Source organism: Mesocricetus auratus, unplaced genomic scaffold (genome assembly GCF_017639785.1).
Source record: "Mesocricetus auratus isolate SY011 unplaced genomic scaffold, BCM_Maur_2.0 Super-Scaffold_100010, whole genome shotgun sequence".
Lineage (NCBI taxonomy): Eukaryota > Metazoa > Chordata > Mammalia > Rodentia > Cricetidae > Mesocricetus > Mesocricetus auratus.
The window spans coordinates 41,150,982-41,164,578 of NW_024429194.1; the positions used below are offsets into that span (position 1 = coordinate 41,150,982).

At 42.4% G+C, this 13,597-nt stretch overlaps 1 protein-coding gene across 1 annotated transcript in view; it reads left to right on the top strand.

Annotated features, from left to right (window-relative positions):
- The first annotated feature begins 1,803 nt into the window (after positions 1-1,803).
- Acadl (acyl-CoA dehydrogenase long chain) overlaps positions 1,804-13,597 on the top strand; it is a 36,096-nt gene continuing 24,302 nt past the window's right edge. The window contains exons 1-4 of the mRNA XM_005070545.4: positions 1,804-1,956; positions 8,907-9,062; positions 10,423-10,560; positions 12,295-12,459. Coding sequence (XP_005070602.1) covers positions 1,880-1,956; positions 8,907-9,062; positions 10,423-10,560; positions 12,295-12,459 — 536 coding nt within the window. The 5' untranslated portion in view covers positions 1,804-1,879. The remainder of the gene's footprint in view (positions 1,957-8,906; positions 9,063-10,422; positions 10,561-12,294; positions 12,460-13,597) is intronic.

Sequence of the window (13,597 nt, forward strand, 5' to 3'; positions counted from 1 at the left end):
GACCTGGATGATGTTCTGTTTCGATGCGCACTGTAATGAAACAGTACTACTGTAGGTTTGCTAAAATTGGAAAACAGACTAAATTTTTGGAGAATTTTACATAAGCTAGATATGGTAGCATACACCTTCAATATGTCACTGTTTCCTAGTGGCAGAATTAATGTACATTCTGGATGTGCTTGGAAGGCAGAGGCAGGCAGATCTCTGTGAGTTCTAGGTCAGCTAGAACTACTTAGTGACAACCTGTCTCAACAAACACACCACAGTTTTACTGTGTTAAATGTCTACATTTAATAACCCTACTGTGGTTATTAAGGTAATTCCTTAATTAGGAAATAACAGGAGGAAGAAGGAGGCATAATATATATAACTGGTTTTCAACTGGTTCAGAAAAACCTCTGAAAGGGTAAATGGCAGATAGTTTACTTTTGCTCCTGTCTGAAGAGCATCAATAGGCCCAATAACCCCAGATAAGTTCTCCATAGTACTATCTCCCTGACGCCTTACTTGACACTATTGGCATTAATTCAGCGGATGGGAAGAGAGGCATGATGGGTATTTGATTGTGATTGTAAAAGGTCATTATGATCATTCCTCCAAAAGGCAGAGGCCAGCACATGCAAAGGTGGTAAATTAAAGCAGCTAGCATTCTGGGAGTTGAAGTGCTATGACATTTCATTAGACATACAACCTCAGGAGGGAATTAGTGGTTCACAGACTTTGGGGCCTAAAAGTCTGAGGAGGCTGGGGTCTCGGGAATTCTAGTGGGGAGTTCTTATGGGTAAAGTGAGGAACTGAGTTTGAATCCTCTACACCCCTACACCCTACCTCCACGCATTAGCTGGACTCTCCTGAGTGTGTTTGTAAGCTGAGCTCTAGAGGGATCAGAGATAGATCTCCGGAACTCACTAGGCAGACAGGACAGCCAAATCTGTAAGCTCCTGGTTCATCGAGGAAACCTGGAGGGTGGCTGATGAAGACACCTGACAGGGACTCTAGACCCCCCCCCCCCCCCCACACACACACGCACACGCACGCGCACACACACACCCCAAGATGTACATATACCACACCTGCTACACACAGTAAATAATAAATATAAGTTAAAATATTTTTTTTAAATTAAAAGAGCAAACAACCACTCCATGGCTTCCCAGATTCTTGGTTGTGTGAAGTACTAAAATTTTCCTTTGAAACATTTCTGTCTTCCTTTCAGAGAGTTGTCAGCTGTTGATTTGTAACACGAAACATCTTTCTCTTTCACTCTTCACTTCACATTTGGCGACTTAGAAAGCCACTTACTTTGCTGCCTTAGGAACCTAATCTGGACATTGTTCAAAGTCCAAAGCCTTCCAGGCATTCCCCATCACAAAACGTCATTTTCACACATTTAATTTCACAAATTTTGTCGAACTTAAAAAAGAAAAAGAAATAGAAACGACCCTATAGTAGTCCAAATACTATTGGAGAACTGAACGAATTGCAGTTTTTTTTTCTGTACCAAATATATTTTTATTTTTTATAGTGTAGTTACAAATTTTTGCAAGAAGAAAAAAATGGCAACAGTACTTTTACCGAGTATTCATAGAGTTGTCTATGTGAAGTGAGCCTTCCAGCATTAGGAAATTAATTTCGTGCGCATTTCTGTGCGGCACTTTGGGGTGTTTGGATGCTCCACAAGCGGTCAGGACTCTGCAGGGTCCTGAAGCTGGTAGGGGAAGGAGCCTGGGGCGAGGCGCAGACCCCGCCCGAGCTGGAAGCCCCGCCCTGCCGCCCACAGTTGGCTGTCCCCGAGGCCCGCCCCGCAGCTCCGCCGCCCCGCCGTCCCGCCTGCGTCCGCGGCAGAACTAGAGCCCAGTCCTCCGCCCGCTGTCCCGCCATGGCTGCGCGCTTGCTCCTTCGCTCCCTGCGCGTCCCGAGCGCTCGCTCCGTGCCACGCCCGCCGCCCTCCGCCCGGTGAGTGCGAGTCCAGCCTGGGGTGCGGGCAGCCGGGGTCGCAGCGTTCGGGGGTTGGGGTGTGAAGGTCTACGGCTGAGCCCGGGCGACACGGTCGGGGGTAGGGAGGGACGGGGCCTTCTCTCCGGAACCCGGGGCTGCCCGCTGCGGCGCGGAGAACTCGGGGTGCCACCATCTGCTCCCCGCCACGGGCGGACGCTCCCCAAATGGCAAGGCTCGGCCGAGTGCTCGCTCCGGGCTCGGGCCCCGCCCAGCGTCCTACCCGGTGTCTTTCAAAGAGTTGCCCTGAAGCGGGGGCGGCCACCTCTCTGGCGCGCTGCCACCGGGTAGCTGCGGCCTTTGGCCCAGTTGGAACCGAGACTGGGGACTGTCAAGCCTGACCTTGAACTTGGGACTCCGTGTGCAGGGGCGCGGACAGGAAGACGGGTGCAACTTTAATAATCCCAACTCCAGCTTCCCGGCGAGGGCCCCATCTGATAAATTAGCTGTAGACTTATTAGCAAATCCTTAAACTAATTAAGTGTAAAGGGATTAATAGGCAGCTTCCAAGAGCTTTAGAGACTATGAAGGGTGTTTATGTTGAGATCAAAAGTTTTACCTATCCTAAAATCCATTCAAAAGCAAACTGGAAGCTCAAAGCTTTGTTAATTAGGGTGGCAGGACATTTAAATGAGCTAATTATAATTAGCACATTGTTGTGAAATACCATAAAGTGTTGTTGTGAGGCTTACCCATGGGGGAGTTCCAAGGACTTTAAGATAGGAATGTTCCAAGGACTTTAAGATAGGAATGCTTTCTATTCTGCAGAACACCGAGGAAGTAATTTTCTGCCTTTTGACCATCTTCTTCCCACTCTTAAAATTAGAGAACCCCCAAAAATGATCTTATTTTGATTCACATATTTGGGGGGCTACCTTAAAGAGACTATTGGAAAATAATGAGTCAGGGCCTACAGTTTTATCTTCACACGTTTCTTACACTTTTACGAACATAACAATGAACAATCTTGTTGAAACGCCCTCTGATTCAGCATTTATGGAGTGAGGTCTAGGTGGAGCCAAGAGCATGTACTTATAGCTGGCTGAGTGTGCCAGTGGTTCCTTTAGTCTCTTCCTTTTGTTTTTTATGTAAATGAGACCCTAAAGTGGTAGCACAGAGACAGGGGATGCTGAGGGAGTTGAAGTCTGGTTTGAGCCACTTGGTGAGACCCTGACTTAAAAGGCAGAGAAAAAATAGAGACTAGCCGGAAGTTGTAAAGGTGTTCCAACACACTTAACTGCCTAGTAAATGTTTTGGTTTTTGCCCTCCGCAAATTCCCTTCAGTACCTTTAACTGAACTGGCAAGGGTTTATTCTTTGTGCATTTCTTTCTTTGTACTTAGAAATATTTCAGAAATTTTCATGTAATATTTTAAGATCCAGGCAGACTTACATACAAGTCCTGTGTATATATTGGTAATTGATCCCACCTGAATCTAAGAAGCATAGTATCATAATCCAAGCATTGTTCCTACATGGAGGGGCAGCCAAAGTATGGAAAATCTGGGTTTATCCAATAGCAACTTAAAGTAAACGTTTGTCTAGTTGATATGACATGGTTGTGATCTGTGAGGTCACCTGTAGGTCTTGTTCCCTGTTCTGGCTTTTTGAGAATTTGGTCCCGAGTTTAGTGACTCTGGTGAGGTTTGGGAGGTGTGGCCTTGCTATAGGAAGTAAATCCCTGGAGGCTGGGCCTGTTGCCATTTCCAGTTTGCTTTCTCTTCTTTGTGCTTGTGGTTCAAGATGTGCCCTCTCAGCTCCCTGCCAATAACAAACATACTGTAAAAGAAATCAAGGAAACAATCCCATACACACACACACACACACACTCTCTCTCTCTCTCTCTCTCTCTCTCTCTCTCAGCTCCCTGCCTCCGCCACCTGTTTACTGCCATGCTTTCCTGCCAGGGTGGTGAAAGACCCTTGTCTCTCTAGAGCTATAAGGCCACATAAACCCTCTCTTCTATGGTATGGTGTTATCATGACATCAGAAAGGTGACTAATACAGTACCACATCTTCATCCTCCATTCATCTGTTAAGGCACATGTAGGCTCTTTTCATTTTGGGTGGTTGTGAGTACAGCGACAATGAATGTGGGTGTGTAAGAATCTCAGTGATACTTTGGAAATCAATATGGCGAATTCTCAGAAAACTGGGAATCAATCTACCTCAAGACCCAGCTATACCATCCTTGGCCATATACCCAAAGGATGCTCAATCATACCACAGGGACAGTTGCTCAACTATGTTCATGGCAGATTTATTTGTAATAGCCAGAACCTGGAAATAACCTAGATGCCCCTCACCCGAAGAATGGATAAATAATTTGTGGCACATTTACACAATGGAGCATTACTCAGCTGCTAAAAACAACGACATCAGGAAGTTTGAAGCCAGATGGATAGAACTAGAAAAGATCATCCTGAGTGAGGTAACCCAGATCCAGAAAGACAAACATAGTGGGTACTCACTCCTAAACGGATATTTGATGTAAAGGATAACCATACTACAACCCATGTATCCAGAAAGGCTAGGTAACAAGGAAGGACCAAAGGGGGACACCTGGATCTCTCTGGAAAGGGGAAATAGAAGAGTTCTCCAGGTGAACTGGGGGAGGGAAGAGTAATGAGGGATCGTGTTGGGGATGTGGATGGAGGGGGAGAGTAGTGAAAGAGATGATTGGAAGGGGGACATTTCAGGTTTAGAGAGAAGCCTGATACAGGGAAAACTCTTCCGAATTTACAAGGATGACCCCAGCTAAGACTCCTAGCAATAGTGGATACAGTAGCCTGAACTGGCCCTCTCCTGTGATCAGATTGATGACTACTCCAATTGTCATCAGAGAGCCTTCATCCAGTAACTGATGAAAACAGATGCAGAGACCCACAGCCAAACATTAGCCTCAGCTCAGGAAATCCTGCTGACAGAGGGAGGAAGGATTACAGGAGCCAGAGGGGTCAAGGACATCACAGAAAGTTCACAGAATCAACTCACCTGGAGCATAGGAACTCAAGAGTCTGAACCAACAACCAGGCGACCTGCATGGGACTGACTTAAGCCATCTATATATATATGTGAGAGTTGTATAGCTTGGTCTACTTGCGGGACTCCTAACAATGGGAGCAGGGCTGTCCCTAATGCTTTGGCTGGCTTTGGGGAACCTAGTCCTCATACTGGACTGCCTTGCCCAACCTTAATGTAAGGTGAGTGCTAGTCCTACCTCAACTTGATATGCCATGCTTTGTTGACACCCATGGGAGGCCTGCTCCCTTCTGAACAGAAACAGAGGAGGACTGGATTGGGGGTAGGTAAGTGGAGGGGAGGTGGGGAGAGGGGATGAGAGGGTAGGAGGGAGGAGAAGCTGTGGTGCAGTCAGGATGTAAAATAGACAAAGGGGAAAAAAAAAGAATCTGTAATAGGATACAGCATCTTTTGGGTACATGCCTAGGAGTGGTATGGCTGGGTCATATGGTAGGTCTGTTTCTAGTTTTCTCTCTCTTTAACTTTTTATCTTTTAGGAAACCTCTACCCTGTTTTCCAAAGTGGTTTCACTAGTTTACACTCCCACCACCAACAGTTTGCCCACATCCCAGCCAGGATTAGTTGTCATTTTGTATTGGTTTGTTTTGGTTTTTGAAGACAGGGTTTCTCTCTGTAGCCCTTGTTGTCCTGGAACTCTTTCTGTAGACCAGGCTGGCCTTGAACTGACAGAGATCTGCCTTCCTGTGTCTCTGGAGTGCTAGGATTAAAGGCATGTGCCACGACTCCCAGCTCCTCATTTCATATCCTTGATGGCCATGATGACTTGAGGAAAGGTAGATTTAAAATAGCTTTAATAATGCATTTCCCTGATGGCCAAGGCCATTGAACACTATTTTTAGGCATTTACTTTTCAGGCGTTTCTTCTTTTGAGATCTCTGTATTTCATGTCACAACTCATTTTTGTAATTGAGTTTCTAGTATGTTCTAGACCCTAAGCCTATGTTAGATGTAGAGTTGGCAAAGATTTTTTCTCCATTCTGTGGGCTGCCTCTTCACTTGCTTGACAGTTTTCTTTGCTGAACAGAAGCATCTCAGTTTCATGGGATCACATTTGTTATATCCTACTTTTTCCTCTGGGACCTTCAAGATAACAGATCTTATATTGAGGTGCTTGATCCACTGGGAGTTTAGCTTTGTGCCGGGTCAGAGGTGAGACTCTAGTTTTAGTCTTCTATATGGGTTCCCCAGCACTGAAGATTCTGTCTTTCCCCACAATGGATACTTTTGGCATCCTTACCAGAGATCATTTAGCTGAAGTTGACCTTGTTTTTGTTTGTTTGTTTGTTTGTTTTGTTTTTGTTTGCTTCCATATAATTTTTCTCCTCCATATACATTTTAACATTTTTTCGTATTTATTTGAAGAATAGCCCAGGAATTTTTATTGGGGTTGCATTGAATTTGTAGATTGCTTTTGATAGGATAGTCATTTTCACAGTATTAATTCTTTTGATACAGCTGACAGTGAGGGTCCAGCCCCCAGTCAGTACCAGAGTATGCAAAGAAAATACATAAATGGTGGTGATAGCTTAGGTTATTATCTATCTAATAGTTAAACCTTTTTTACCAGATGGGGTGGCTTGTTAAACAGTAATTGTCACCTGCTGTATAATCCCACAGCAGCTCCCTACATTCTGAGCCATGAACATAGGTGGTCTTTCCATCTTCCATTTTCAACTTTGGTTTTTCAGTGTCTTAACATTTACATTGTAGAAGTCTTTTATTTCCTTGGATAAGTTTATTCTTAGGTGTGTGTGTGTGTGTGTGTGTGTGTGTGTGTGTGTGTGTGTATGAGACTGCTTCCTTGATTTCTTTTACAGTATGTTTGTTATTGGCATATACAAAACTGCTGAATTTTGTGTGTTAATTTTGTGTCTTTCTATGTTCCTGAAAGTGTTTATTAGCTCTGAGAGTCTTTTTTTTTTTTTTTGGTGGAGTCTTTAGAGTCTTTTAGGTTAGATTCAGACCATCTGCAAGTAGAGATACTTGGACTTCTTTTCCTATTTACATCATACTTATTTTGTTTTCTCGTCTTATTGCTCTAGCTAAGTTTTCAAGCACTGTATTAAATAGGAGTAGAGAATCACTCTGTCTTGTTCCTATCTTAATGGGAATAGTTTGAGTTTTTCTGTGGCTAGCATGATGTTGGCTGTAGGTTGTCATATGTAGCCTTTGTCATGCTGATATACATATGCTCTTCCATTCATAGCTTCTCAATGGCTTTTTCCATGATGAGGTCTGTGTTCTTCAGGGGCTTTGGACTTTAATTTTGTTGTTGGATCTTTACCTGGTTTTGGCATTAACTTGTTTTAGAAACAAGTATTAATGTTTTATCAAAAGTTCATAAGAAATTTAAGTCATTAGCTCTAGTTTGTGTAATTAAGAAATTGATCTTTTCCAGAAAAAGACTAAAGTAAAAAATGGCCCCGTCCAAGAAGGAGAGAAACCTAAGTTAGAACTTAACACACAACAGAAAGAAGCGAAAGAAGCTTTTTTCCCACATTTTGATATGTATTAACTTTTTTAGAGACCTGGCATTGCTACGGTGAAAACCAAGATGTATTTACTAGAATTGCAGTAGCAATGAGGTTGAGGGCAGCTAGTGAGCACTGTGTCCCATAGCAGAAGTCTCATCATGACCTTAAAAGGGAAGGACTTTGTGTCTATTACAATATGCAGATGTATTAGTATTCAGGCTCATGTGATAGTCACAGACTTCCATTGGTGACTGGCCAGGTTTGCCCCCATGTTGCCCATTACCTGTATGCTGTGAAAGCCTTAGGCCAATCTCTTGTGTGAAGAATGATTTGACCTTTACTAAGCAGAGTTACTAATTGCTAACTCGGACTGAAAGATCTTTAAATCCTTTGTTGACTCAGTTTAGCTCATTGGCTACCCAGGAGTGGGCTTTGTATCCAATGACAAATGCTTTGAAAAAAATGTGTGAGGTGTGTGCCTCTCTCTAAGAGTCAAAAAAGGATGCAGAGTAGGTGCTGAAACCAGCTCCCAAGCACGTGAATGCATGGACCAGAACACACTGTCAGGCATGGGAATTATTGTTCACATCATGGTGAAGGACAAGGTTGCCACCAGCGTGAATGGACTAACCCTGTTCTAAAACCCACATATTTGCTTTCAAATGCAATCATTTGTCTTTTAAAAAGTTTAATTTGGATGTAAGTTTGAAGATGTACAAAGGATAGGGGAACTCGGTAGAAGCAAGACAAAACCCTGAATACAACTGACTGAGAAAACGGATGAAAAGCCCTTTTATATTCCCTGAGGGCAGTGGAGAAGGAGAGGGAAGTGTCTGCTGAGGTGCCCCAGGAATCCCATAGAGGCCCACACAGAGTCTTGCTGAGCATTTTGATTGGCATTCCAATTGACTCCAATGGGCATTTTGATTGACACTGCAGTGTGACAGTCACTCACATTGACAGCAGTTCACATCTTAGGCTCCTGCTATCTGGAATTGTGATTCTGGATGCATTGCTACTTTGGGAGGGTTTGTAATTGCCTTAAAAATTGTATGCAGCATGAAAATTTACCACTGTCATTCTGTTGTAGTACTTGGCTTTTATGCAATTTAGTCCATATGCTGTTTGGAAAGAGTGTGTTCACCTCAGCTCACATCTGGGTTACATCCAGCGTGATCCACTTGCAGACTGCTGAACGGAGACAGTTGAACTGTGACAGAGTGCTGTTTTCATTTTGACTGTGGCAGGAGTCCCGGGGGAGGGTTCTTTGACAGGGTCTGAGAGGTGGGGAGGTCCTGTCTGAAGCGTATCTCAGAGCTCCATGTCCTTCACTGGCATTCATTTGGATATAAAGAGTAACGGTTGATTTGATTTTCTTAATGTACGTTTCTTTAAGGTGTTCTCATTCTGGAGCAGAAGCACGTCTGGAAACCCCTTCTGCTAAAAAATTAACCGATATCGGAATCAGGAGAATCTTTTCCTCAGAACACGACATCTTCAGGGAAAGCGTCAGGAAGTTTTTTCAGGAAGAAGTGGTTCCGCACCATGCAGAGTAAGTGCCCTGCTTCCCCACTTTAACTTCACATTGGGAAAGGACCCTTCCCTGAATGCCATGTATGCGACCCAAAAAGTACTTTCTTTGCTTGTTCACTGTTCTGTGCTGTAATACTGTTGAGATCATAGGTGGGATTTCTCAGTTCTGTAAATAGTTTACTACTACTGCTAATGTTATGAGTTTTAGTTTTCAAGTCCTCACATATCACTATGTTCCCCAGGCTCGTCTTGAATTCTTAGGCACAAGTATTTTCTCCCCAGATACCCAAGTACAAGCTTGTGTCATCACATTTGGCCTTTTAAAATGTCTCATTCAAGAGTGAGAAAGTTTGGATTTACAAGGGAACCTAAGAATAACATTTAAAAAATAAACAACAACAAAAAACCCTAACAAAATGTATGGTCAATTGTCAAATCCTAAGTCTATTTTATAGTCTTTTTCTTTCTGTGTTATGAATGAATTAAAGTATGTAGATGTTTAAAAGGTCAGCATGGTGCAACCTGGTAGGCCATTGGCTATCTCTAAATATCTTTACCACTGATTTTGCTTTAAAAAAGTATTATAGATTTATTTATGTGTATAAATGTTTTGCTCGAGTACATTTTTGTGAATCCTGAACATTTTGGAACTGTAGTTAAGGATAGTTATGAACCACTGTGTGGGTGCTAGGAATTGAACCCAGGTTCTCTGCTCTTAACCACTGAGCCATCTCAGCCCTCTTGTCAGTATCTCCTGGTTAATCACTTTATTATTGAGCAAAATATTCATTTGTATTAACATAGAATTTTGTCGTGTTTCAAAATTCACTAATTTTACTACATTGCAAATGGGTTTTAAATATTATTTAAGAATAGCTTTTATGATTTTTTTTCTTTTGAGGAATTTATGTAGCTTTGGCTGGCCTGGAACTCTCTATGTAGACCAGGCTGGCTTTAAATTCACAGAGATCCACTTGTCTCTTCTTCCCAGTGCTGGGATCATAGGCATGCACAACCATGCCCAGTTTAAAGTCAGCACTGTAAGGAAATTTGTGGGAAACCTTAACAAGTCCTGTTTGGGAGATTTCATGGCTATGGGGTAAAACTAAACTTGTACCCTAGAGCATCAAGTACCCATGAGAGCAGCAGGTATAAGTTATAGGTCTAGTCAGTAGATTAGGAGGGAGCAAAAGGTGGCAATGACAAGGAAGGAAGATTAAAAAAAAAAACAGAAATGAGCCAGATACACATTGAAAGGCCCTATGGCAAGTGCCATCTGTCACTTTAAATTAAGGACATCGTCCTGCACAAATCTCGTTACTAGTGTGGCTGTATGTAATTTTCAGGAAGTTTGTCTGACTTTAAGGTTGTTTTTGCAGATGGGAGAAAGCTGGAGAAGTGAGTAGAGAATTATGGGAGAAAGCTGGCAAGCAAGGCCTGCTAGGCGTCAACATTGCAGAGAAACACGGCGGTATTGGTGGAGACTTGTTCTCAACAGCCATTACTTGGGAAGAGCAGTAAGTATGGAGACATTTGAAGTGGAATCTTGTTTTCAGTTGTTCTTCCTGACATGATAATGAAAATACTTTCTGAAGTTCTTGGCAGACTGAAAATCAGTGTAAAATACGGGAGATGACCCATGTGTATACTCAGTCTTGGGTGTGGAAAGGTATGCCATTATTTTTAAGTCCTTTTTCACTGTTGAACTAGATCCTGTTGACAGTGCAGGTGTGGTACATACTTGTTATCCTAACACGCAGGAGACAGAAGCAGGAGGATTGCTCAGAGTTCAAGGCTAGCTTGTCTTACATAGAGATGAGAACAGCTGGAGCTACACAGCAAGGCACTGTCTTAAAATATAAAAACAGCCAGCCATTGGTGGCACACACCTTTAATCCAGCACTTGAGAGGCAGAGGCAGGTGGGTCTCTGAGTTTGAGGCCAGCCTGGTAGATGGAGATAGTTCCAGTACAACCAGAACTACATAGAGAAAATCTGTCTCAAAAAACAAAACAAAAACAAAAACAAACAAGCAAAAAACAGTTAGAAGGATAGCTCATTTTTCATTTCTGGTTAGTTTCATCTCACTCCCCACCACCAACTTTAAAGAGTATAGCAGATTGGAAAAATATTCAATTGAAATATGCCAAAAGTTACATTGTAAGAATACAGAGGTTTCAGCTAAAATGGCAGAAGATTTTTGGAGCAACAGCTCATCACAAGAGAAATGCATTTAGATTTTATTTAATGAGAGAAGTTCTTCCTCACTACGAGGTAATGGTAAGTTACCTTAATCTGGAATTATCATTTTGGCTATCTGCAAAATTTGTGAAAATTGACAAATCCTGATACCTAACAAGATAGTTGTGAAAGTAACACATCCACTCACCATTAGTTGCATGAAGAATTAGAGAAATGAACATTTCTGGAACTTAAATGTAAGTGTATGAAAGATGAATGAACATGTTCCCACCGGGGTGCTATTCCAGGAAATTTACTGTAGGGACGTAGTTTATTAGGAAAAGAGGAAGCTGTGCTCTCAAGTCCCTATTATATCTGACTATAATCCCCTAAATTGTGATATGAATTAAATGTACTACAGTGGGAAGAGTAATACGTAAGTTATGGGACATAAATAATTTGGAATATTTTGCATCTGTTTAAGAACATAAATTATCTGGGCAGTGGTGGCACACTCCTTTAATCTCAGCATCCGCAGGCAGAAGCAGGCAGATCTCTGTGAGTTTGAGGCCAGCCTGGTCTGTAGAGCTAGTTTTAGGACAACCAAGGCTACACAGAGAAACCATGTCTCAAAAAAAACCAAAAGAAAAAAAAAAAGGAACATAATTTTTAAAAAGTTGTAAGCAATGGGTCTTCATCATAAAATTTACAAGGAAAACAGTATAGAAAGTTCATAAATCAACTGCACTTAATTAGAATATATCCCCAAGCTGTTCTCCATATTAAGACAGTTGCAGTGTTGGGGTCAGTGCAGGTGGTCAGTATTTCATCTCTTAGTTCATCAAATGAGTACCTGGGGCTGGGGGAGCTCCTAAAGCACCATTGCTATGTTAGAGCCGCAATGAAAACATTTAGTAGAAACAAGATGCCGTTTGAGAAGGTTGTGGGCTTATGAGACGTCAGGCTGTTACCATCCAGCACAGTTCTGTTAGTCAGTAAAATTGAAAAGTAGAGAAACTTGAAACAACCAACTAGCTATGTCATGGTTCCGTTTTCTCTCTTTGTTCTAAGAGCATACTCAAACTGCACAGGCCCTGGTTTCAGTCTTCATTCAGACATTGTCATGCCCTACATCGCACATTATGGCACGAAAGAACAGATTGAACACTTCATCCCTCAGATGACGGCAGGCAAGTGCATCGGTGCCATAGCAATGACAGAGCCTGGCGCTGGAAGGTGAGGCACCATTTACCGGCTTTGAAGTCTCAGAAGCAGCAGTCTACCTGAAAGCATTTGCTAGGTGCACTCCACAGTACCCCAAAGATATGGGTTCTGCATTCATGGATTTATATATTCTCAGACTGAAAATACTCGGGAAAAATATTTTCACCTGTACTGAATGTGTAAACCTATTTCTTGTCCTTAGTCGATAGGAAACATAGCAAATGTTTACATAGCATTTACATTGGCCTGGATTCTATAAGTAATGTGAAGATTAAATTTTAAAGTATGTGTAAAGTATATAAGTTTTGGTGTCTGGAAACAGGGGTCCTGGAACCAATTCCTCAAGACCCTGTGGGCACTGGGTGACCGCTGCACTTTGTAAGTAATTCTGAGCTGTATACAAGATGAAAGTGAACACAGCGTAATTCACAAACTGAAACTCCAGGCTAAAAACAAGGCATTCTTACACATCATTAATGCAAAGCAATTGTAATATCTGCTGTGTTCAAGATTATCAGCATGGTAGAATGAAAACAGCAGTAGTGTGTGACCTCAGTCTTTAGCATGATGAATTTTTTTAAAGTGGGATGTGTTGAGAGGGCTGTTAAACATGCTTGTTTGAAACTCTTGGACACAGACTGAAGAGGCTGTACACCTTAAGAAGAAGAGTGTGCAAAACCAGCAAGGTTTTGAATTAAGAAGAATGTCAAAATGTTGAGAAACAAGGACACATTATGAGAGGGAAAGGATAGAAAAGATGGGACACAGTTTGTTTTGCCAGAGATGGGCTAAACACTGTGTTCCTAACGTAGATTTGGCCTCCACAGAAAGGTTGCCATTGCTGGACCAATGAGATGACAGGTAAAGGTGCTTGCTTGTGTTGCAAGCCTGGCAACCCGAGTGGACTGTGCATACAGGTGGAGGAGGAAATGAACTCTACAAGGAGTGCATGCCCTGGCATGCGTATTTACATACACACAGTAACAAAGGTGATAATACTTTTAAAATGTTTGCAGTTGCATTCCATTTCACCAGCCCTTCTCCTCCTGTGTTCACAGGTGATTTGTTGTATTCACTTATGTACATCTGCATGATGCTGTAGGTTTTTGTAAGTGTTCTCACACTGATTTCTCATATTAATTCTCACTTG